Raw genomic sequence first — 25,115 nt, 5'->3', positions numbered from 1 at the left:
GCCTCCCAAGTAGCTGGGACTACAGGCGCCCGCCACAGCGCCGGCCATTTTTTGGTTGCAGCCATCATTGTTGTTTGGCGGGCCGGGCTGGGGATCCGATTCTGCCACCTTAGGTGTATGTGGCTGGCACCTTAGCCAGTTAAGCCACAGGCGCCGAGCCGACACATCTCAATCTTTAAGCAATGACAAACACAAACACTAGTTCCATGCCTCCAGGACATCAGCGATGCCCCATGTGCTGAGTTTCCCAAGGACTCTGCAACCATGAACAACATTACCCAGGGCTCAAAACTATTCTACAGACTGATGGCTAAATTTCTAATTCATCAGGTGAGGTCTATGTCTAAGAGAAAGACAGTGAGCATTCTTTGAAGCGTGGTGGGATAGAGCACTGGAGGCAGGACCCTGGAGTGTTCCCATTCTGTCTCCCTGCTCAGCCAGTGGAGGAATAGGAAGCTGACAGTGCCAACATGTGTTTGCTGGTTGAGTTCTCCCTGCTGTGCCTGGATTTTGTTTTTATGAGGAGAGATCTAGGTTTGCAAATGACTTTTGAGTAGCAGAAGGTGCTTTACCTGTTATTTTGAATTGCGTTGGCAAATATTCTGTCTTCGTATCTCTGTCGAGCTGCATTGCCACCAAATCCAAGAAATGTGGCCACATAGACTCGGTACACATGCTCAGTTTGGTGAACATCACATCCCAAGTTAAATTCAGCTAGTAAGTTCTTAGCTACTTCCTCCTGCAGACATATGGATGACAAACTTGAATATTTTAAGCAATTTAAAACCTCCTGCTAAAAAGGATTTTTAAAGAGTCTCATCTAACAGGAAAAAATTTCTGCTTCTCTATTTCTCAGGGATCCTTCGAAACATCTTTTGTAACTCAGTATGACAATTCTGACTTAGAAAATTTCAGATGTCTTGCATGTTTGTAATACTGTTATGATTTTTGAAAAGGAAGTCAGCAATATAGTTCATAACATCTGACCTAGTAAATCTATTTGTGGAGTCTTACGCTGTGGAAATAAATTTAACCACAAAAGTCTCCATAGCCAAAGATGTCCCTTATAATTCTATGGCATAAAAAACTAGATGTCATGTAAATATACAATACCAAAAGAAGGTTAATTATAATAATCACTGAGGAACATACTCATGCACTGTTAAATAAAGGACATAAAATCATATGAACAGTAAGAGTATAACAACTACATTTAGAATGAAAAGAAAATCACCAAAATACTAGCAATGGTTTTTATGGATGATGAGTCTATAAGAAATTTTTAATTTTGTTAGTTTGGTATTTTTCCAAAATGTCTTTTAAATATATATTTTTTACTTTATAGTGAAGGGAGAAAACACAATATTTTTTTTTTTTCTAGAGACAGAGTTTTACTTTGTCACCCTCGGTAGAGTGCCATGGCGTCATAGCTCACAGCAATCTCCAGCTCTTGTACTTAGGCGATTCTCTTGCCTCAGCCTCCCAAGTAGCTGGGACTACACGTGCCCACCACAGTGCCCGGCTATTTTTTTGTTGCAGTTTGGCCAGGGCCGGGTTCAAACCTGCCACCCTACTGAGCCACAGGCACTGCCACATGTCTTACTAAGAGTATAATAGTTTCTAGAGGTATGTCTCGAATGGGAAATAGGAAACACAAATTGTAATACTTGAATTTATGAGCATTTTCCCAAGAAGCTCAATGAAAACATCAGTAACATTCACTGAGCATATACAAAGTGCCAACCAGTGTATTAGATGTTATATATGTATAACCTCACGTATACCTTCTAATAACCCCATGTTGCAGGCTTACTCATTCACATTTACAGATGAAGAAACTAGCCCACAGAAGTTACGTGACTTGCATAAAGTCCCAAAACTAGTGAGAATAGGATGATGATGCAGCCTAGCCTTGCCCAGCTCCAGGATTCAATTACCCTGCTTCCCCTACCTAAGGGAAAATGCAGGAAGCCTTTTTGTCAATTTACAGCTAAACAGAAAGTAATAAAGACAAATAGCAGTTCAGGAATACATCTGGAAACTGTGCTGTGGTTCCCTAGACAGGGCCACCCAGCCTATACAAAATTCCAGACAGCGGCTGAGCACAATGAAGGGATGAAAAAAAGATTGGGTGAACTACAAGTTCAGAAACGTGGAAGGAGTAGATACAAAACCTCAATACTTCCTAGTGAAGTTCAAAAGCTGTCTGAGCTTTCTGAACAATCCAAAAAAAGGACTGTTCCCAATTATAACTTCATAACCCTGATATGTGACATTTTATAGAACCTGTTGAGAAGTGATTGAGAGAAAATATAAACAAAAACGCAAGCATGCTACTGCAAATACACCAAAGAAAAACTTTAAGTACAGCAAACAAACCAGCTGAGTTCAATGAACAAACACAAGGGCTTAGCTGAGGTCTGCCTTCTTCCTTCTGTCTTTCTCCTGGGCTGAGAAGGTGGAGGCTCAGCAAGCACAGTAAAGGTGTGTTCAGACGCAGAAACCAAAACAAAAACGGATGGAGACATGTTAAATGAAAACCAAACCAAACAGAAGGAAATCTGTACAGATAATGACCTGCTGTGAGGAGGCAAAGCTTACAGTTTTGGGGACTTCGTAGGCTATCTGAGTTGACACGCCTCCCATGTCAAGAATGCCTGCTGTTCTTTTACGCACAATGGCTTCACTACTTTCACTACCAGGAACGTTAACTTCCACAACTGCCTCGTCATCTGTAAAGAACAAAAAACGTTCATCAAACAGAACAAATCCAGAGAATTGAGATCTGTCACCTTGTTTTCACGGGACATTTCAAGCATATTTAGGCAAACCCAGACTACTCCTCCCAAATCAAATTCAACTGTGTTAAACTGCAGCTGCTCCCATTCTACTCCCACATGCTTAATAGAGTCACAAAACTTAGCCCCCTTTTCAGCCTTAGGGTTATACAGAAAAGCCCTAAATTCCAGTTACTTAACACTAGTTAGAAACATGACACTTACCATCCTCAATATGCTCGAATCGTCCAAGTACAAAATTAATGCCAATCCAAGCATACACACCTATACGAATTTCACAGGGTGGAAAAAAAAAGGATAATAACATTTTAAGATATTTCGTGTAACTTTTATCAATGCACTCTGTGTAAACATCTCATTAATTTTACTCCTCTATGAAAACATCTCAACACATTTCTTTTACATGTCTTCTTAGTGGTTTACCAAGAACTGTCAATTTAAAACAGTTTAAAAAAAGAACAAAACAAAACAAAACAGTTTTATAGGGTGGCGCCTGTGGCTCAGTGGGTAGTGTGCCGGCCCAAATACTGAGCGTGGCGGGTTCAAACCCAGCCCAGGCCAAACTGCAACAAAAAAATAGCCCGGCCTTGTGGTGGGCGCCTGTAGTCCCAGCTACTCAGGAGGCTGAGGCAGGAGAATTACCTAAGCCCAGGAGTTGGAGGTTGCTGTGAGCTATGTGACACCATAGCACTCTACTGAGGGCGATAAAGTGAGATGGGACTCTGTCTCTACAAAAAAAAAAAAGTTTTATAGCATTTACATAGGTTGAGAATATGGTTCCACAAGTGACAGTTTTCCTTTGAAATTTATGGGTTATTTCAAAATACTAGAGTTACTTTCTATAAAGTGAACCTATGGATTGCCAGGCTTTAAAAATTCAAGGTACTTTCTACCCTTCTTTTTCCCTTATTCCTCTCATTCTCTCAGTTGCTAAGACTGATTCTATTTTCTAAACATTTCCCACCCATTTTCATTGCCACCTGGATTTACATCTCTATAAGAGTGGAGAGATGGCCCATCTATTCCATATTCCTGCCCCTACCCCTCCACTGCAAGTCACTCTGTCCTCTGCTACTGCACTTACTCACAGTACACAGTCCAATCCCCTGGACAATTCAAGACCCACTCAGCTTAGAACATTACTATACCTTTCAAACGCCCATAATCCAGTCAAACTAAAACTTTTTTATTCTTCTGTCTATAGTGCATTCTTTCTCACCTGTATTTACTCAAATCCTCCTTTCTGGCTGGAATGTGCTTCCTATCCCTCCCTCAGCACGCTATGCTTACTGTGCTCTGGCACATTCTATTTAGAACTACCCCTTGAGGACAGTTCAAATATTATGTTCTTTCTGATGGCCCTAGCTAGGAAAAAAAAATGCCTTCCTCCTTTGGAGATATTTTTTCCTTATCTTCCTTCTGGCACCTAAAACTATCTCTATGTATCCCACTTGTCTGTAAGCAGCTCAATGGCAAGACGTGAATTTCACCCAATTCTGTGTTCTACAGTGCCTGTCACATATGAAGAATAAACTGAAATGATAAATGACTTTGAAATAAATACTTTCGGTCACTATTTCCAACAAGCTATTCCCCAAATTATTTCACTGACTTGTCATTTTATTCTCAACTAGAATAATTTCTTTGAAAACAGCACTTAAGTGTGCCAAGTCAAGAAGAATTTCCCCTTCCTATCAAGTAAATCAGGAGGTTCCAACAGCTCAACAATTCTTATGATCCCTGGAAGTCATATGACTTAGGCAAAGAGCACAAATCTTTTCTATCAAAATGAATTCCAAATATGTTTCCTAAATGTGGTGAAGACAAACAGATATTTTAAAATAAAGACCAGTTTGAGTAATAAAGACCAGTTATGTAAGAAAATAATCTAGTCTTTTAAAAATTATAATATTTCAGACAGTACCCATAGCTCAGTGGCTAGGCCACCAGTCATATACACTGGAACTGGCAGGTTCGAATCCAGCCCGGGCCTGCTAAACAATAATGACAACTACAACCAAAAAGTAACCAGGTGTTGTGGTGGGCGCCTGTAGTCCCAGCTACTTGGAAGGCTGAGGCAAAAGTATCACTTAAGCCCAAGAGTTTGAGGTTGCTGTGAGCTACAACACCATGGTACTCTACCAAGGGTGACATAGTGAGACTCTGTCTCAAAAAAACACTTGAATAAATAAATAAATTATAATATGTCAAATGATTTTCCAAATTTGAAGACATCAGAAGTAATTTAATAAAATGTACACTGGGGAAAATGAGGAGGATTTAAAGGAATAGCTTTCAAATTATTGAAGACCAATATACTAACCTTCCTGTTTCCCTGAAATTACTTCTGCATGAGAGTCAGAAAACAGAAAGTCAAAGTGCACAGGGATATCGGTCAGAAGATCTTCCAGAATGGCCTTCTGTTGGCTGTAAGGCAATGCAAACATTTACATCATAAATCCTGAATTCCTATTTGAAAAGGAAAAAACCATCAAATCCCACCCCCACCCCCATGGCTCTAGCACATCTTACATGTAAAAATTATTTTAAAACCAAAGCAATTGTTGAAAAGATTTTAGGAAAGATTTTTCAAAATGAGCAAGTGATATGAATTATGTGATTCCTAGATGCTAAACTATCAGTGCAAAGATTCCTTAAGTAAATAATTTAAAAAAAATAACGACTTCATAGCTTACGATTTAGTCATCAACAAGTGAATTAAAGATATTTGGTGGGTTCAGACAATGGGAATAGTTCTAATATTATTTCAGAATGGAAGACTTTTGAATATTGATAAGGGAGGGCAGAGAACACTCTTCTACAGGCCTGCCCCCACCCTCACATGAAGGATCACCTTTCAGGAAGGATTCTCATTCCGGCTGTGCAGAGAATGTAGAGAGGTGTCTCTTTGTGTTTTGCCCGTGGCACGTGTTCTGCAGCAAAGTTCAAAAGTGGAGAAATGTAGTCACTGACTTTCTCTGGAGAGGTAGCAAATTCTGAAATGCCTAGAGAAAGAGGACACCTCAGTTAACAAGGGGGTATTTTAGCTTAATAGAGAAATTCAAACTATATGCTATGCTCTCATAGTCTCGTCTATTCCTCTAGCAACTACTTCTTCCTTACATGGTGGTGGCACTAAATATTCAGTACTGTGTCCTCTTCCTGATCATCAAAATCAAAGCACACAGACCTGACTGGCCATCTGCTATGTGTCGGTGCTACCAGACAAGGACTCATCCCTGCCCTTGAGAAATGTGCTCCCTCTTCCCCTGGCCAGTTCACACACTCCAATAGCTGCCATCACCATGGACACATCATGGAGCTCTACATAGTATCAGCAGCCACCCCAGCTCATCCCAAACTCCAGCTCAGTGTGGTAACTGTTGCCAGGTATTGCTCTTGCTGTCCTCAGCCACTCCAAATGCAGCATGTCTGAATCTCAATTCCACTGTCACTACCAGCCTTCCCCTAATGCTTGTTACCTCCCTCAGTGACCATTAGCACTGGCAGCCAGCAGGCTAAGCCAGTATCCTGGATAAAATCCTTTTCCCCACTGTGCACCCTGGTTTCACAAATTGCCTCTTCTTGGTTCCTATCTCATTACTTCATTTCTCATTTCTTGGGACACCACCAGCTTCTTCCATTCTGCTGCAATACATCCTACCTCTGGTCTAGACCATTCCCTACCTAGGGGATTCCTCTGCCTGGCTTCAGATCCCTTTGTGGCTCCTCAGAGCCCTCCAGACAAAGCTCCACTCTAGAACAGCAGACCAGTGCTCTCCATACTCACCCCTCCTTCTCTTCCTGTGTTCCTTCCATTCACCTTCAGCTACACTGAATTAACATTTCTACAATGCATCACATTGTGGCCTTAGTGCACCTCCACTAGGAAGAGCCTTCTCTGTACCTCTGTACCTACTCCCTACCCCTTTCCACCTGGCTAACTCCTACACTTCGACCTGGCTCCTTCTTCTGTGGGTCTCCCCTAACAGAACCCTGAAGATAGCTCTTGTTACCTTCTGTGGTTACCCCCACTGCTGGCTGTACACCCATTACACCTTATCAAAACTACCCCTTAATTTGCCTGTCTCATTGCAACTGAAAGTTTCTCAAAGGCACAAAATAAAGTCTTGTTCAAATTTATATTCCTACCACCTAATATAGTGCTTAGCAAATAGTGGGTGCTCAGCAAATATCTGTTGAACGGGTACATAAATGAATGAATGATTTCCAGCTGTCTACATTAAAAATGAAAGGAACTTTCAAAGCCCAAAAATTCCTTATGCCCCAATATTAGGAAATTGTGAACCTAGAAAGATTAAGTGATTTATCAAAGGAATCTGCAGAAATTGGACTAATCTACAGAGGTTTGACTCCATATACAATGCTATTTCAATGGCCACCAAGCTCCAAACTAGCCAGAATCTATTCAAGCTGTACCCTATGCTGTCCTAGGTGAGACAAGAGGCAGAAAGACATGGTTTTTGGATTAACATCAAGGTGTTAATCACCCTAATGCCAAACAGAAAAGGGAAGAAAGTGAACTTAGGAGACCCAGCAGGTCCTGGCCTGAGCTTAAAGGGGGGCAATAACAGGGATGAGTGGGGGAAGGGCAAGTAAGACACCACAGAGTGTGGCAGGACAGAGTATGGTCACCAGGCAGATGTTCCCATTTCCATACCAGGTTTTATTTTCATGACCACTGGCTTTCGATTTTTATCCCTCATTTGCCGGATATCCAACAGATCATGTGGATTGCCGTTATGCCTTGGCCAGCAGTAGACAAATATTCGAGATCCACTGCTCCCACAGTCCACCACGATCCCATAGTTCACATTGGGGTTATTGGTGTCTGTAGCTTCAATGTCAGTAACTCGCGCCAAGTACCTTGTGTGGAAAAACATACATGCTTTTATTTAGAGAACATCATCCTAAACCTAACAGAGAAAATTCAATAAACAAGCAATAAGTCAGTGATTTCTAAGCTGTATGGTTAACATTTTTATAACTGTCTAATGAACAGAGTCAAAAGAACACAAAACAAATGATGGTGTTAAAGATCATCTAAACCAGATACACACTCATTATTCACTTGTAGTTCAGACAAGTGCCAAAAAGCAAACCTCTATTTCCAAACTATCAACATTACCTCAAAAATCAGTTTAAAAAGATAGGACACAGTGGCTCACGCCTGTAATCTTATCACTCTGGGAGGCCAAGGCAGGTAGACTGCTTGAGCTCAGGAGTTTGAGACCAGCCTGAGCAAGAGCAAGACCCCATCTTTAAAAAATAGCCAGGCACCGTGGCAGGCACCTGTAGTACCAGCTACCAGGGACGTTGAGGCAAGAAAATTACTTTGAGCTCAAGAGACAATGTAAGACTCTGTCTCAAATAAATAAATAAATAAAGTTTAAGATACATTATAGGAGAAGCTGACAGGTAAATAATCATTCCAGAGCCTCCTATGATATGAATTTGGAAAACTTAAAGAGTTAAATTTTCCATGCCACACTGCATTCATTACAGAATCCAGTTCCTCAAGTCACATGCTCCTTAAGATCCAACTTAGCCCCAAATGTCCCAAAGCCAGGAAATGAAGGTGGGATGGTCTAAGTTTGTGTCTCCTCAAAATTCATTATTTAAGATCTAATCACCAATGTGATGCTATTAGGATGTGAGGTCCCTGGGAGGTGATTAGATCATGAGGCCAGAGACTTCAGAGAGCTTCCCTGCTCCTTTCTATCATGTGAGGACACAGTGAGAAGAGGCCATCTACAAACAGGAAACAATCCCTCACCAGACACAAAATCTAGCCAGCACTATACTGTCCAATAAATTTCTATTGTTTATAAGCCATGCAGTCTATGGTATTTTGTTATAGCAGCCTGAACCAGGTAAAGCAAGAGACAAATGTTTGTTTGTTTGTTTTTTGAGACAGAGTCTCAAGCTGTCCCCCTGGGTAGAGTACCATGGCGTCATAGCTCACAGCAACCTCCAACTTGGGTTAAGTGATCCTCTTACCTCAGTTTTTCTATTTTTAATAGAGACAGGGACTCTCTTTTTGCTCAGGCTGGTCTCAAACTCCTGAGCTCAAGCAATCCGCCCGCCTCAGCCTCCCAGAGTGCTAGGATTATAGGCGTGACCCACTGTGCCTGGCCAAATAATTGTATTTCTTACCTTTGAAATTTCTTGTCTCTGGATAGACGCCCATACTTATTTCGAATTATGACAACAGAAAAGCATAAAAGTGAAACAGCAGCAGCCAGGACGCTAATGACAATAATTTGCCGTAAATTGGTATTCAGAATTCGAGGACACCCCACTGGAGAAATGCTAAAATGCCAAGAAGCAGGAAAAAGACAGGAGATGCCAAACCTGAAATTCCAAAAAACAGATTTTAAAGCAATCTGTTCCAAAGAGGCATCCCCTCACCTAAACCGATCCTACAGTAAGATGCTTACCTTGGGCTACCCCCTTTTCCTTCCCTATTATCTGTACACTAGGTCCTTTCATATTACCCTACATATGAGAATTAGGCCCTAATGGCTATGAAACTTCTGTGTTTTCTAGTTTTCTTGAGACTATTATGTGTATTTTTATTTTACCCCGCTTTGTTCTAAAAATTAGAGACAACTTATAAGAATAAGTTCAATAAGATAAATATATAAACTGGACTTGGCACTGACAGCACAGTGGTTACAGCACCAGCCACATACACTGAGGCTGGTGCATTTAAACCAGGCCTGGGCCAACTGGGCAACAATGACAACTGCAACCAAAAATAGCCGGGCACTGGGCAGCGCCCGTGGCTCAGTGAGTAGGGCGCTGGCCCCATATACCACGGGTGGCAGGTTCAAACCCAGCTCCAGCCAAGCTACAACAAAAAATAGCCAGGCACTGTGGTAGGCACCTATAGTTCCAGCTACTCAGGAGGCTGAGGCAAGAGAATGGGCTAGGGCCAAGAGCTGGAGGGGAGGTTGCTGTAAACTGTGACACCACAGCACTCTACCGAGGGTGACATACTGAGACACTGTCTCAAAAAAAAAAAAACTGATAATAAAATACATAAATTAATAATAAAGTCAGGTTTAAGAATGGTATGTAGAAATGTAGGTTGAGGCTCGGCGCCTGTGGCTCAAGCGGCTAAGGCGCCAGCCACATACACCTAAAGTGGCGGGTTCGAATCCCCAGCCGGGGCCCGCCAAACAACAATGATCGCTGCAACCAAAAAATGACCAGGAGCTGTGGCGGGCGCCTGTAGTCCCAGCTACTTGGGAGGCTGAGGCAGGAGACTCGCTTGAGTCCAGGAGTTGGAGGTTGCTATGAGCGTGATGCCATGGCACTCTACCCAGGGGGATAGCTTGAGGCTGCGTCTCAAAAAAAAAAAAAAAAGAAAGAAATGCAGGTTGAAAGGTAGGCTTGAAATTCAACAGAGCACAAAAGAGGCCAAAACACTGCCCATTACATTAGAAACATAAGAATAGCTCAGGATGAGTAAATCTTCTTAACATTGAATTCCAACACAAATTTCTCCAAAATGACTAATGGGAAAAAAATAGTATCTTTAACAACATCCCCAAAACAAAGTCAATAAATGCATTGAGTGTATACCTTGTGTTTTTTAGTAATATTCTTAGGAGATATTTTTGCAAATGACAGCAATTTTCCTTCTCTATGTCAGGAATGGGAGACTCATTCTAGAACTATTACTAGGTTTTCAAAGAAAAACCTTACTGCCTTTGAGATGAACTTGATTGTTTTACAGTTAACTTCTGCTCTTTGCCTTGAAGAGTATTTCATGGACTAAAATATCTCATTGAAGGGGGAGGTATCTTACCTACTCAATGGCAAGTTCCACTTGTAGTTTCTAGTCTCCATAGAGGTTCTTAAACTACTCCGTGGTATTTATCTTCCTCTTTCTCACACCTCAAGAGTTATTATGTAGTGCTTACTATAACCACTGTGCTGATCCCAACATGCACGCCTTGACTGCAAACTACACCTATCTCTGAAGACACCTCTCCCCCCCACCCCCCATTATCACTTTCTTTCTGTAACAGGCATCTCTGCTGGGTGTTGGGCTCTGGGCAAACAAAGGTATTAAACAGAAGTGTAGCACAGTTTCAAACATTTTCTGCTTGGGAATTAGATTTTGGCTTTTTTTCCTCTCAAGATCTATTTTTGTAACACCAAAATCTCAGGTTTTACCATGCCAATCATTGGGCCCATCACTCACCTCCCCATACTGAAAGGTCCTTCTCATACACAATCACGGCAACAATGCTGAGGTCCTCAAGGAGTTAGAGCCCTCCTATTTCAGGAAGTGAGAAAAATCACAAAGATAGCATAATCAAAGAGAATGTCTACCTTCTTCTTCTTTTTCTTTTTTTGAGACAGAGTTTTGCCCAGGTTGGAGTGCAGTGGTGTCATCCATAGTTCACTGTAATCTCAAACTTCTGGGCTCAAGTGATCCTCCTGCCTCAGCCTCCTGAGTAGCTGGGCCTACAGGTGTGTGACACAAAAAATGGCCGGGCGTTGTGGCAGGCACCTATAGTCCCAGGTACTTGGGAGGCTCAGACAAGAGAATCACTTAATTTCAAGAGTTTGAGGTTGCTGTGAGCTGTGACACCACCACACTCTACCCAGGGCAACATAGTATGTAAGACTCTGTTTCAAAAAAGAAAGAAAAGAAAAGGTGCCCTGGGGGAATGATCACAGCACAGTTAGTAAACTTTACTTCATGTGGCGTTTGTTTCAGGACTTTTTTTCTTTTTTTTGAGATATGTGAGGATTTTGACCAAAAGAACAAATATTTTAAGTTACAAAACTTGTATTTCAAGGCAGAGAGAAAAACAGGAGAGCTTATAAGTGCTGAAGCATTGTAGTTATTTTTACTTAGGACAAAAGCATGGCCAATTATTGCCCAGCAGTCAACAATACCATAATATGATATTAAAATGTAAATTCCAATGGTCCTTGAAGCTAGACTCTTGGCATCAAAACTCTGGGAGGCAAATTCAGTACTACCAAAAATTGCCATGTTTTTAAAAGGCCAAAACTGTATTAGATCTATCACCAAAGAGATGAGTTAACTCTCTTGATTTCAGCTAGCAGGGCTCTCCTTGGCAGACATTCTTTAATGGAGCCCATCTGGTCAGGGGTCAATGTCTTGTCAGTCTCTCACTGACAGTCCTAAGGACAACAGTGAAAACAAAGCAAATCTATCACAAAGGGAAACAGTTTGTTCCTCTAGCAAAAAAATGCAGGATGTGGGGAAAGCAGACATTACTGACCTAGACAATCACATGTAGACAAAATCATAGATGACTGAGACTAAGGAGGGCTAGGCCTCAGAATAAGCCAGCGGTTCTCAACCTATGGGTCGCAACCCCTTTTTAACAATGAAAATACACTGTGGCATTAGGAAGGTTGAGAACCACTGGAATAAGCAAAGGCAAAATCACCCGAAGAGTGCTTCAAAAAGAATGATTTCAATATCAAAGGATTATAAAAGGATCTGAAAAAATTAAAGATGCCCTCAAGCACTCTGGTAGAGTTTTATAAGGAATAACTTGTCCTTCTGATAGGAAGCTGCCAATGTGAAGGCTGGTATGTGGCATGTTCACTCAGTCATGGGAAAAGACACTTTGAAACAGCTTGATTCTTTCTTTGTTTAAAGAAAATGCAGGTAGTTGCACTTATGATATACATTTTCTTTAATATTTGTTTTAAAAATTTTATTTTTCAGTATCAAATCCTAATTAACTTTTTCCTACCTCTGTTCATTTGCAAATTCTGGCCCCAATTTTAAACAGTTTTTTTTCTGGTTATTTTTCCTGTATCACCTGTAGTTTCCCAAATCTACAGGTGCAGTGGCTCATGCCTATAATCCCAGCACTCTGGGAGGCCGAGGTGGGTGGATTTCTGAGCTCAGAAGTTCAAGACCAGCCTAGGCCAGAGCAAGACCCCTTCTCTAAAAATACCCAGGCATTGTGGAGGGCCTCTGTAGTCCCAGCTACTTGGAAGACTAAAGCAAGAGAATCACTTGAGCCCAAGAGTCTGAGGTTGCTGTGAGCTATGATACCACAGCACTCTACCGAGGTGACAAAGTGAAACTCTGTCTCAAAAAAAAAAAGAAAAAAGAAAAAAAATTACCTTCCTCAAGTTACAGTCCTATATCCCAACCTTATGGAAGCCCTGCTACCACAAACTCAATTAGCCCTGGTAGGGTCACAATCTTTTGATGCAAACTAACACCTTCAAAATGCTCCAGATCTCAGGCAGGTGTCACCAATCACCACGGCCAGGGATTGCCTGGTCCTCAGCTTTGATTCTCACTTCTTCATGTGCTGACATATTCTCTCTCATCAAGTCCTGTCAATTCTTCGTCAAATATACCTCACATCTAAGACGACCACAGCAGACATTACCACCTCAAAACAAACCTCCTGATGGCTCACACACTTCCTGCCTTCACTGCGCACATCCCTCTTTCCGAATGTATCTTTGTAAAACACTGCCTTCAAAATATGAACAGCTAAAGGACTTCTGGAAGCCGATGGTCAAAACCAACTGGTGTGGCGCCTGAAATCTCACATTCATCAACTAATGCCACCTTATCTCACCACCCTGTTCTCTCATCAGTCCCAGATAACATCTATCTGCTCCAGAGCCTGGGTCTTTCTTCTCTCTCACACAGCCTGTCCTCAGACTTGCCTCTTTGCCTTTACTAATCTCACTTCCTCCTATCTACGGTATTCTACTTTCAATAGTACACTTCTTCCAAGGAGCTGGTTAGTATTTTTCGTTGTCAAGATGTAAACCTGTTGTACATCCTAATGTTTGAATCTTCTCTTTATTCACGGGCAGTCTCTTTCAAATAAACATGCTGAATAAATAATGTAGAAAATAAAAATCCTAAGATTAACTTTCATTTTTGTCTCTCCTTCCCAGACTATATACTTAAAGGCTGAGATCCTACATTTCCTTTTAGGGCCAGAAAAAGGTAGAATTCAATATGCAACTAAAGTAAGAGACAAATCAACTTTAAGGTAAATACAGAAGTAAACAATTCAACTACTTAACACAAATCAGCCTTCCGCTTTACAATTCTGCTACCATCAGACAGAATAAGAAATTTGATACAAGGATAACATCAAATATAACACAAAGAATATGATTCTAAGTTTTAGGCCTCTCAACGCTGGACAATTGGGTATTTTCATTATACAAGGCAGAAGACAATAAAAACTGAAGTGTGAAATTAAACTAGGATTTGAATCTCTAATTAAGAATTCCTCAGTAACCTCTAGTTTACCTTCTGGCATGAAAGTTGCTGAATGATAAAGCATCTCTTTTTCCTCCTTGTGACAAATGTTTTCTGAAAATACCCTGCACCGGTGTTCGTCAAAATAGGGCCTGGGGACCCTTGTGGGTTCTCGGAAATATTCTCAAGAATGGGAGAATTGTCCCTTTAGGAGTCCGTGCATTACTCAAGTTGAGAAGCACTGCTGGGCATCATCGCTTTATCGCCCAATTAACTCCATTTTTCCAAGGAGAAATCTACCATGAAACTTAGGAAAAGCAGAGCAATGCAAAAATGATGCTTAACACGTGTCATAATTCGAAGCGGCAGACAGGCCCAACTGGGTCCCAGGTGCAGCGTCCCCCTGCGTGGCCCGGGTCCTCCCACACGACGCGCGAGGAAGGGAAAAAACCCCAGCGTGGTCACCCGAGGCGGCGCCCCGGCCGGACGGCCAGGTCTCTGGGGCTGGGGACCCGAGAGGACACCTGCCGCCCCGGGTCACAGCGTGAGCAGCGTGGAGCCCGGATGTCGCCGCGACGCCCGGGCGGCGGGGAACTGTCTGCGGCGCCGAGCGGGCAGCGGCGGAGGCCGGGCCCCGAGGAGGGCCCCCGGGCGAGCCGCCGGGCGCCGGGGCAGGAGGAGCAAGTCTGCGGCCCGCCCGCCCACTCAGGGGCCTCCACGCTCCAACCGTCCCGCGACGCCGGCCGCTTCGGCCGCCTGCCCTCCCCTCGTCCGCGACCGGAGAGCAGCCTCACCTGCTCCGCAGGCCGGGGTTCCCGGGAGCGGGACGCCGCAGGCGAGCGGCATCCCGGCCACCGAGGGGAGGCGGCGAGGCGACAGCGCTGCCTCAGCTTCCTGGAAGGTCTGCTCCTTTCCGGGAGCCGCACCTCAGCCCGGCCTTGGCCGGCGGCGCGTCACCTCCCGGAGCGCGCGCGCTGGCGCTGGGAGCGCGCACGGCGGGGGCGGGGCCTGCGCCGAAAGGGCTGGTGCCCGCCCACCTGGGCACCGCTAGGCTGAGGGAACGCGAAATGCGAAAGCGCTGTCACCTACAAGTACCCGGTACAGTGGCGTGGTGTCCACTTGGCCTAGCCCGTCAGCGAGCCATAATATGCTTATGACCTCGCAGTTTATCTTTCCATAATGTGCCTTAAGGATTATGGAAAACGACACTAAAACAGGGGTCCTCAAACTTTTTAATAGGGGGCCAGTTCACTGTCCCTCAGACCGTTGGAGGGCCGGACTGCGGGCCCCGGGACGAGTCGGCTACTAAGCAGGACAGGCAGCGGCGGCAAAAACACCCGCGGGCCGGATAAATGTCCTAGGCGGGCTGTAGTTTGAGGACGCCTGCTCTAAAACCTTACAAGAACGAGGCATTGTTGCTCAACTCTTGACATTATTACAACTTTGTTAGAGCCTGTTCCTCTTTTACAGAGAGAAAATGGAGGCTCAGAGTTCTGCAGCGACTCTGATGAGGTCCACATAATTCGCGCGCGCGAGAAAGGTGAGACTTCATTCTTGCCCCCCAATTGCATGTGTTAGAGACTAGCTGCTCCCCAATACACGCAATGGTTATGAGAAGAAATGATAGTGAAGAGCACAGTTCCTGAGATTGACGCCGTGAACTGTACTTAGGTCAAGGCCCCTCTTTCTAGCTTGGTAATAAACTCTTGCAGTCACAGAGCTTTGTACACTACTGAGCTGGAACAGACCTCAGGAATCACCAATTCCATGCTTTCTTCCTTCTTTTGTGTAGGTGAATACCTTATGGCCCTGAGAGAGGAACTGACTAGTTCTTTTTTAAAAAGCAAGAGCCTTAGAAATATCTATTCCATTCCATTTGCCAGGTAAAAACTCGCGTGGACAAGAAACTAGCAGGTCGGGCAGCGTCTGTGGCTCAAATGAGTAGGGCGCTGGCCCCATATGCTGGAAGTGGAAAGTTCAAGACCAGCTCCGGCCAAAAACAAAACAAAACAAAAAATCCCAGCAGGTCTACAGTTTAAGGGAGAACCCTTCCTGGTTCAGCACCAACTTGGGTCACCTTTGCTACTGGTACTGATTCACCCCTGGATTCAGCTACAGTTCATGCAAGAACTCATGAAGCCACAGAAAGATGGAGCCAAACGGACAGTAGAAACTGTCTGATCCCAGTCACCCCCTTTTACTGTTAGGGATCCTGGAACCCAGAGAGGCTGAATGACTTGCTCAAGACCCTCTGGAGGCAGAGGAGGGAAAAACCAACATTTCCGACTTGCACATTGGTGCTCTTTTTTGGAAATCTGTTGCTGTAAAAAATTACCAGTTTGGATAATTTTCATATTTAAAAACCCTGTGACCCAAGGCCATCATTGAAAAGCGTAACTGACAATCAACATACTGTGATTTGGGAACCAGGCTCCCTCAAAATTATCTGCCCTTCAAAATCCTTACCAAGCTTCTACTAAATGCCAGGCAAGTATATGTTATACCATCTGAATTTCCTGATATACATATGTAATAATGTTCTGATAAGAACTAGGAAAGAAAAAGGTAGGAAAATATGAAAACATGTTGTAGGGTGAATTTGACTCTTAGATGTGCTGTAATAGATTATCCTAAGCTCAGTAGTTTAGAGCAAGGGGAATTTATTGTCTTTTAGTTCTGGAGTGTTGAAGCCTGAAGTCACGTCATCAGCAGAGCCATGCTCTTTCTAAAGATTCTAGGGGAGGATACTTTGTTCTTTTTAGCTTCCAGTGGTTGCCAGCAATCCTTGGCCTTCAACTTGTACATGTATCAGTTCAATCTCTGCTGATGAACAGATGATGTTATCTCTGTGTGTCTGTGGCCCTGTGTCCAAATTTCCCTCTTTTTATAAGGATGCCAGTCATATTGGATTTAGGGCCCACCCTAATCCAGCATGATCTTATCTTAACTTGATTATATCTACAAGGATCCTATTTCTAGATAAGGTCACACTCACAGGTTCTGGGTGGATGTGAAGTTTTGAGAAACACTATTCAAGCCAGGACATGAGAAGACTATCCTTGTCTGGGTCATCAGGGAAAGCTTCTTTGAGGAAGTGGTGCTTGAGGTTATACCTGCCAGGCCTATATGAAGGAAAACATTTCAGTCAGTGGAAACATCAGGGTCTGATTAACAAGAGAAACAAAACCCAGAGCTAACAGAAGGTAACACTTTATGTCAGCACAGTTCAAACAGAAAACATTTCAAACAGAATGAGAATGAAAATATATCAAAACATGTAGAAGGGCCAGGCACTGTGGCTCACACCTGTAATCCCAGTAGTCTGCGAGGCTGAGGTGGGTGGATTGCCTAAGCTCATGAGTTCTTGATCAGCCTGAGGTAAAGCGAGACCCTGTCTCCAAAAGTAGGCAGGTATTATGGCAGTCTCGTGTAGTCCCAGGTACGCAGGAGATTAAGACAAGAGAATCACTTGAGCCCAAGACTCTGAGGTTGCTGGGAGCTATGATGCCATGGCTCTCTACCGGGATTGACAAAGTGAGACTCTGTCAAAAAAAAAAACAACCCAAACAAACAAAAAATCCTTGTACAATTCAGCTAAAGTACTTAGCAAGAAATTTATAGCCTTAAAGGTTTATTTTAGTGAAGGAAAAATGTTTAAAATCAATTAGCTAATTTTTTTTTTTTTTGAGACAGAATCTTACTCTGTTGCCCTAGGCATAGTGCCGTGGAGTCATAGCTTATAGCAACCTCAAACTCTTGGGCTCAAGTGATCCCCTTCCTCAGCCTCCCGGATTACAGGCTGGGATTACAGGCGCTTGCCACCATGCCTGGCAATGTTTTCTATTTTTAGTAGAGATGGGGTCTCTCTCTCTCTTACTCAGACTGGTCCTAATCTCTGAGCTGAAGCAATCTACTTGCCTCAGACTCCTAGAGGGCTAAGATTATAGGCTTGAGCTACCAGACCCTGGGCCTGCAAACATAACTTCTTTTGAATTAACTTTCTGGAAAACTCTCCAACATGACAATTGGCTGGGAATTCTGCTCTCCAAATGTTTTAACTCCTCACTCCTGGGAGTCTAAGCTGACTGAAATGTCCCTCCTGGCAAGGTGTGACCAGGAGGTGTTGATGTCTGGAAACAAAGGAATCAGGTGGATGGGTCCTGTTGTCCTTCCTGAGCCCTGTCTGTCTTCCAATACATTCATGCACAGACTAGTTTTGAGTGGCTTGGCTTATCCTGTATGTTCATGCAGCATTTGTCTTCAGGGAGTCATATGTGAGCCTAGCATTCCTAAGGCAGGTAATGGCCAAGAGAATTGTTAAGTGTTTTGTTATTAAGAGAAAATACTCGAGATTGAAAAAGGAAAAGTGACTCATTCAAAGTAACAAGAAAATCAAAGGTTTTCTTAAACCTTTTCTCATCAGAGCAAAGCAATCAAGCTAGCCCATGCAGGAATCATGTGAGATATGATTTTTGGAGGGGCCGGGGCTGGGTTTCAACTTGCCACCTCGGTATATGGGGCCAGTCCCTTACTGCTTTGAGCCTCAGGTGCTGCCCTGACATATGAATTATTAAAGACGCAAACACAGGGAGGGTAGTGGACATGATTGATTTTGCTGCTTAGGACTCAGAATTTCTTTTTTCCTCTTTCTTTCTTTCCTCCTCCTCCTTATTTTTTTAGTTACGGTACCTGAAATTCCAAAGGAATACACTTATTTCATATTCATTTGGGTCAGAAAATATGACTCTGCCTCATGAAACAAGGTAATTTCATCCTCTGATCGTGACGATCGGTGCATGCATCAATATTGTTCTGATCAGACGCAATCCACATTCTTCAATATCAGCTTCACCTGCGATAAAGATGATACTTTGGTTTTCATGTAGTTTTTGTTTCATTTATAAAGTCACTCAGACTCACAGGGAAACAAAAGGTTATTTATTAGCCCCCTTTAAATTTAACACTTCTGGGCGGTGCCTGTGGCTCCGTGAGTAGGGTGCCGGCCCCATATACCGAGGGTGGTGGGTTCAAACCCGGCCCCAGCCAAACTGCAACAAAAAGTAGCCAGGTGTTGTGGCAGGCACCTGTAGTCCCAGCTACTCGGGAGGCTGGGGCAAGAGAATCACCTAAGCCCAGGACTTGGAAGTTGCTGTGAGCTGTGATGCCACGGCACTCTACCAAGGGTTAATAAGTGAAACTCTGTCTCTAAATAAATAAATAAATAAATAAATTTAACACTTCTATATTCCTTCCTCACTCCAGGGGACTTATCGTTCTTCTGAGCACCCTTTGGTAATTCTTCACCACCTGTAACTTAAGGTTGAAATTCCTGGGCAAACTGACTCTGCAAATCATTGGGTTGATTAGATGTCATTAATAGGAAGGCCTCACAGTCATCTGTTAGCATGACACCCCCAGGTCATGACTAGGCCATTTTCAACTTCTAAGACCCTATTTGTTCCCTGTGTTCTAACACACTTAACTTACTACTTATTCCCATATTGTGCGTTATTTTCTTGACTGTGTATTGACACACATTTCTGGTGACTGGAATACTTTCCTAGTCTAGAAAGCAAGTCCTCATCCTTCAATTTGCCCCTTAAACATTGCACTGTCTGCCCTTGTCTCTATTCTCCCTAGGCCAGAAAGTCTCTCTCTTCTCTCTTTCAGCGCCATTTTTCAGTATAACTGTTGTTGATCTCTGAACTGATCATATTCCTCTGTGCATCCCTAGCCTGGAGAAAATATGAGCTCAACAAAGGCAATTGTGTGCCTGGGATGTGTTCCCATCCCTGTAGCACTGAGGAGTCTCCAGCTCCCTCCCTCTGCACAGGCAGGAATGGATTCCCCCTTCTCCTGTGCAGATCCTTCTACTTTTGCCCTGTCTCCTAACTCCTCCCTGCCTGAAATCCATGCTGTACTTTTTTTAGTGTGGAGGCTCAATAATGTCTACTTGAACTGAATTAAATTATATTTCATCTTGTTCAAGTCAAGCTAAGAGCTTCATCTGTCAGAGTCTTTGGAATGTACACTTCATTATCTAGCAAACTCATCATCCTTCTTACCTTTGAATAAGAGTTATTGGCATGCATCTTATCTCCATCTCCCCCCATTAGACTCTAAGCTCTTTTTTTTTTTTTTTTTTTTGCAGTTTTTGGCCAGGGCTAGGTTTGAACCCGCCACCTCTGGCATATGGGGCCAGCACCCTACTCCTTTGAGCCACAGGCGCCGCCCTAGATTCTAAGCTCTTTGCAAACAAGGACTGTGTCTTCAACCCTATACCCTCCACTGTGCTTAGCACAGAGACTGTTTGCTAAGTGATTAGAGAATGAAGGAATGATAATACTTTCTTTTTTAATCAGAGGGAGATTTCTAGGAGGATTGATGGAGCTTGGTGAAAGAAGTCATTTCCTGGCTTACCTCCCTTCAAAGCCATTAAAAATTGGGAACCAAAAAGGGAGGGAGGCTCAGCACCTGTAGCTCAGTGGTTAGGGCACCAGCCACATACACAGAGGCAGGTGGGTTTGAACCCAGCCCAGGCCTGCTAAGTAACAGTGACAACTGCAACAAAAAATTAGCCGGGTGTTGTCGTGGGTGCCTATAGGCCCAGCTACTTGGGAGGCTGAGGCAAGAGAATCGCTTAAGCCCAAGAGTTAGAGGTTGTTGTGAGCTGTGACGCATGGCATTCTACTGAGGGTGACATAGTAAGATTCTGTCTCAGAAATTAAAAAAAAAAAGGGAGGAAAAACAGTGAGTGATCCACAGATAAGCTTTATCTTTCCTCACAATATTCTGATCCCACCTGACTTGTGTGACAAGCAGGAAGTTTTTTCAGAGTTTTTCAACTTGGATACTGAAGGCTGAAACTTATTTTTGCATTTTCTACTCATTTTGGTTAGAATCGGGGAAGGGGAGTCAAATGTAGCTTCCTTCTCAATACATCTTTTTCTGCCACGTCTTCTCTGATCCCCACTTTTAAAATCACAAGCTGTCCCTCCTTGATCCTAAATCACAGGCACACTCTCTGGGTCTGGGCCCATTCTCTGCTTCATTTTTTTCTTTGTATCACATGTCACCATCTGGCATACTATTATTATATATTTTACTTATTTAGTTAGTTTACTGTTTATTACTGTGCTTTATTTTCATGCCTCTGTGTATTCATTTATCAGTCAGGAGGCAAAACATTTATAGGTTATTTGAACAGGGAAAATTTATTTTTATTTTTTGAGTAGGGAAAATTTAATATACAAAATTATTTACTAGTAGAAGTAAAAGAAGGAGTTTCACTAAGGGGTTCAGAAGAAGCAGGTGCAGAAAAGCAGCTACTGCCCCAGGGTGCAGGAGAGGAGACCCCAAGGAACTAGGACTGGGAGAGCATCCTCCACCTCCTGCCCTACCCCCAACCCAGGACTCACGTCTTCCAAGAGGGTATGGCTACCTAGGACCGGCTGCACTACTTGCTGGCTCAGTGCAAAATGAAAACTTGAGGCTCCCTGTTCAAAAATTATTAGGAATTTCAAGATAGTAAAGCAGAGCATTAAACTGAGGTGGGGGGTGCTTTTCTAAACGCAGCAGGCCCTATATCCTTGAAGCAGCTCTGTAGCAACTGCAGGAATGCATAGCCTGGTGGTAGCCTTGAGTATAGAAGCCTCTGCTCTTGCCCAAGAGTGTGGCTAGCCCCAGGGCTTAGTAGAAAAGGCTAGAGGTGAGATGGTAGCAGTGGAGAGCAGGCCTTAAAGACGGAGCCTTAGGAATTAGCAAGCTCAGGCTTTTCTTGTTCATATAGGGAAATGGAGGCCCAGTGAATGTGATTCACACAGGCAGAACATCAAAACAATGGGTGCAACACATCTGCGTTCACCATTAACCTCTCGGCAGCTGCGGAGACAAGTAGAGATAGGTCTTGCTGTCCCTCAGGGCCATGTTTAGCCCTGTGAAAGTTTCCCAAATACACAGAGAGTGTCAGCTCAGGCTCACAAGGGGCCTCCCGGCCCTGACCCTACCTGGGAGTGACCTGTGTGTACAGCTGGTTTCCTGCTCGATGCTGGGGAAGAGGTTGTTCCTTCTTGTGCTTCTTAACAACACGATCAGTCCCTGCTTCCTCAGCAAAGGGTCCGCTGTCCCCCTGTTCTGCATCACGACTTGGATCAAGAAGTTTATGTTTCTTCCTGCTTTATATAAGTGAAAAGGTAAGAAGGTTAAGTGAAATATTTACTATACTCCAACAAAACAACTTGCTTTTTGGTACAACCCCTACCACTGGAATAGATCACTTTCCATTTTTGTGATCATGGTATAACTCCATCTACAAAGGACAGAGAGAGTCTATCTTGGTGCCCTTTTATCACTTGGTACTTGGGCTAATCCCCGATATATAGCATAGGATCAAGAAATGATTATTAAATGAGCGCTATTTTATAGTATGCTGTTTTCTTTTAGCATAATAGGAACATTTCTCTATACTTCTAGAGGATACATGATTATAATTTTTAATGTTTCACTAATGGCACGGAATCATAATTTATTAAAAGTTTCATTTGGTTGTATTTTTGTCTGTTCCTTTTCTGTCTTTATACTGTTGTAGATAATATTACCATAAGAATTTTTGTGCATATTTTATTTTTCTCTTTTGTAATTATTTTTTTAGAGTAACTTCCCTAGGATGGAATTGCTGCATTAAGGAGGCATTGATAGCTTTATGGGTCAAGGTGTATTTCTTTAGGGTGCGCCTTCTCTGCACAATGTATTCATGCCTCTCTTCAGTGTATTCGTGTTAACCACAATGGACACAGAAGCCATCTCCAAAAGCCCCTCACTCAGAACCCTTTGAAAAGCCTAAAGACATTTATTGGTGGCCAGAGCACTAGCAAACAACCCTATTAGATTGACAGAGATCTTCTGGTTTCCGATGTACACTAAAAGCCTTGACTTCAGCAGGATACAGTTTATACATGTACCAGAAAAACACTTGTACCCCCTAAATTTTTTTTTGAAAAATAAATAAAACTGATGACTAACAGAAATGATGCCTTTGCCCTACATCCTGAAGCAAAGAAACATGCCCAGTCAGAACTCAGTCTCTAAGGGCCAATATAGTTCTAGTCAGTTCTTGCTTTGATATTAAATGAGGTTTTGTGATCTCAATGACTAGGGGAGAGCTCTATTAATAGTTTTTATTGCATTTCTAACAAACTATCCCGAACTTAGTGCCTTAAAACAATGCAAATTTATTATCTTACAATTCTGTAGACATGGGCCTATGCTGGTCTCACCAACAACAGGGCCGTATTCTTCTCTGACAGCTCAGGGGGTGGGAAAAGGATCTGTGTCTTTTCCACTTGTGGCTTTCAGAGGCCACCCACATTCCTTGGTTCATGGATAACTCCCCTCCTCCAAGCCAGCAATGTCAAATCTCTCTCTGACCAGAGTTTGGTGTTAAAGGACTAATGTGATTACACTGGGCCCACCTGGATAATCCAAGGTAATCTTCCCATCTCAAAGTCCTTCACCTTAATCTAATCTTTAAAATCCCTTCTGCTATGCATGGTAACGTATTCACAGGTTCCAGGGATAAGGACATGCACATCTTTGGGGTGTGGAGAGAAGGATTATTCTAGCTTCCACAAACCCTAAAATGAAAATATTTTTTAAAATTAAAATACATGCAGCCACAGAACATAAAACATTGTTCACTTATATAATGAATGACTAAATTGAGGGAGTCAAGTACAAAAAGTCAGCATGAGCCCAGAGAACTCTTTGGCTTACAGTTGTATGCAGAGAAGTTTCTCTGGGATGCCACAGAAGCCCTCTGTCACCTCTGACCCCGAGGCCTGGTCTGCATTGAGGCTGCCTGCCTCCCTTCTGGTTCTGCACAACTGCCTGCTGGTGTTGGAAGGTGGGGCTAGGGCAGAGGTGCGACAGGCAGTGGCACCAAGCAAAGAGGGAGAAGAGCTGGAGGAAGGCCCTAAAGGTGGACTTGGAACCTCCTGAAACTGCTGAGGATGCCCCTGTATGCTCGTCTCTGCTTGTTGGCCTTTTCTTTGCAGCCTTGTCCCCCTTTGTGGTCCTCACCCTTCCTTGCCTCCCCTGTATGTTGGATGTGGTTTGCCTAGATCTTGTATTTAGGGGAAGTTCCACTGGAGAGGCTCTGCGGTGAATGACCCTCCCAAGAGATGTAGGTGTGTGTATGTGTTGTGGAGTTGCAAGACTTGATTCACTGAATTCAGGATTTTTTTCCACTTTTGAGTAACATGATTGGAAATACAAAGGAGAGTAAGGGGAGGGCATGCAAATATCTCTCTTGGAAGCTGGGAGAGGGATCTGAGAGAGACATGCATAACTCTCCTCTTCCAAGAGAGACCACTGAGCCCAGGGAGAGGGATCTGAGGGTGACGTGGCAGTAAGTGAATGTCTTCTGGGATGCCATCATGGGCTCTGGCCTGGGATTCAGGGCCACTATATCTGACTCTGAATCCGAGCTCTGTACATCTAAAGGCATGCTGCCGCCAGATCCTTTTTGAATCCTGCCCTGAAGTTTGGGACATGCCACTAGATGGCGTGTGAGCTTGTGGTCTCCACATCTGCAGCAAGGCGGGCCAGAAGCTGTCCCCCAGGCAACTCTGTGGGGTTGGTCCTACCTCAGGCCTGGACCAGGACATGACAAACAGACCTCTACCTGCCAAGACACGGCCACGCCTGCCTTGGTTTTGCCTAATTCCATTGTGGTATCCACGAGGACTAAACTGGGAAGCTTTTGTTCTATTCTCTGGATTAATCCCAGAGAAAATGTGGTCATTTTGTTCCTAGAGACTCTCAAAAGGAAATGTGTATCTTCTCCACCGAAAACTATTTGTCTTGTATTTTGTTTGTTTGTTTACTGGCAAAGCTGGGTTTGGGATTTTATTTTCTAGGCAACGTCCTCACTGGACTTAAGTTTTCTTATCCAATGAAACCATTAATGCCTACTTTATAGTCTAGAGTAAAATGTGATAATGATGTAGCACATTTCTGTCCCTTCGTAGGCACTTTCTATCTCACTTCTTCTC

The 25,115-nt window shown here is 43.3% G+C and overlaps 1 protein-coding gene across 3 annotated transcripts in view; it reads right to left on the bottom strand.

Moving 5' to 3' along the window:
- Positions 1-15,034, bottom strand: part of ENTPD4 (ectonucleoside triphosphate diphosphohydrolase 4) — a 22,276-nt gene extending 7,242 nt beyond the window's left edge. Inside the window, exons 1-9 of one of the 3 annotated variants that reach the window (XM_012807756.2) lie at positions 14,859-15,034; positions 11,035-11,109; positions 8,976-9,173; positions 7,480-7,685; positions 5,653-5,803; positions 5,122-5,225; positions 3,003-3,062; positions 2,578-2,732; positions 573-739 (exon numbers count right to left, since the gene is read on the bottom strand). In XM_012807756.2, the coding sequence (XP_012663210.1) occupies positions 573-739; positions 2,578-2,732; positions 3,003-3,062; positions 5,122-5,225; positions 5,653-5,803; positions 7,480-7,685; positions 8,976-9,173; positions 11,035-11,042 (1,049 nt within the window). In that variant the 5' untranslated portion in view covers positions 11,043-11,109; positions 14,859-15,034. Of the gene's footprint in view, positions 1-572; positions 740-2,577; positions 2,733-3,002; positions 3,063-5,121; positions 5,226-5,652; positions 5,804-7,479; positions 7,686-8,975; positions 9,174-11,034; positions 11,110-14,115; positions 14,352-14,858 lie in introns of those variants that run through there. The other 2 variants (XM_023515522.1, XM_012807757.2) reach the window with 2 other exon arrangements.
- Positions 15,035-25,115: the final 10,081 nt, after the last annotated feature.

The sequence above is a fragment of the Otolemur garnettii genome, unplaced genomic scaffold, assembly GCF_000181295.1.
Source record: "Otolemur garnettii isolate 467f Iridium unplaced genomic scaffold, OtoGar3 scaffold00074, whole genome shotgun sequence".
NCBI classification, from domain to species: Eukaryota; Metazoa; Chordata; class Mammalia; order Primates; family Galagidae; genus Otolemur; species Otolemur garnettii.
The sequence above is the reverse complement of the archived record's forward strand: the minus strand, read 5'-3'. Positions and strand labels throughout refer to the sequence as shown.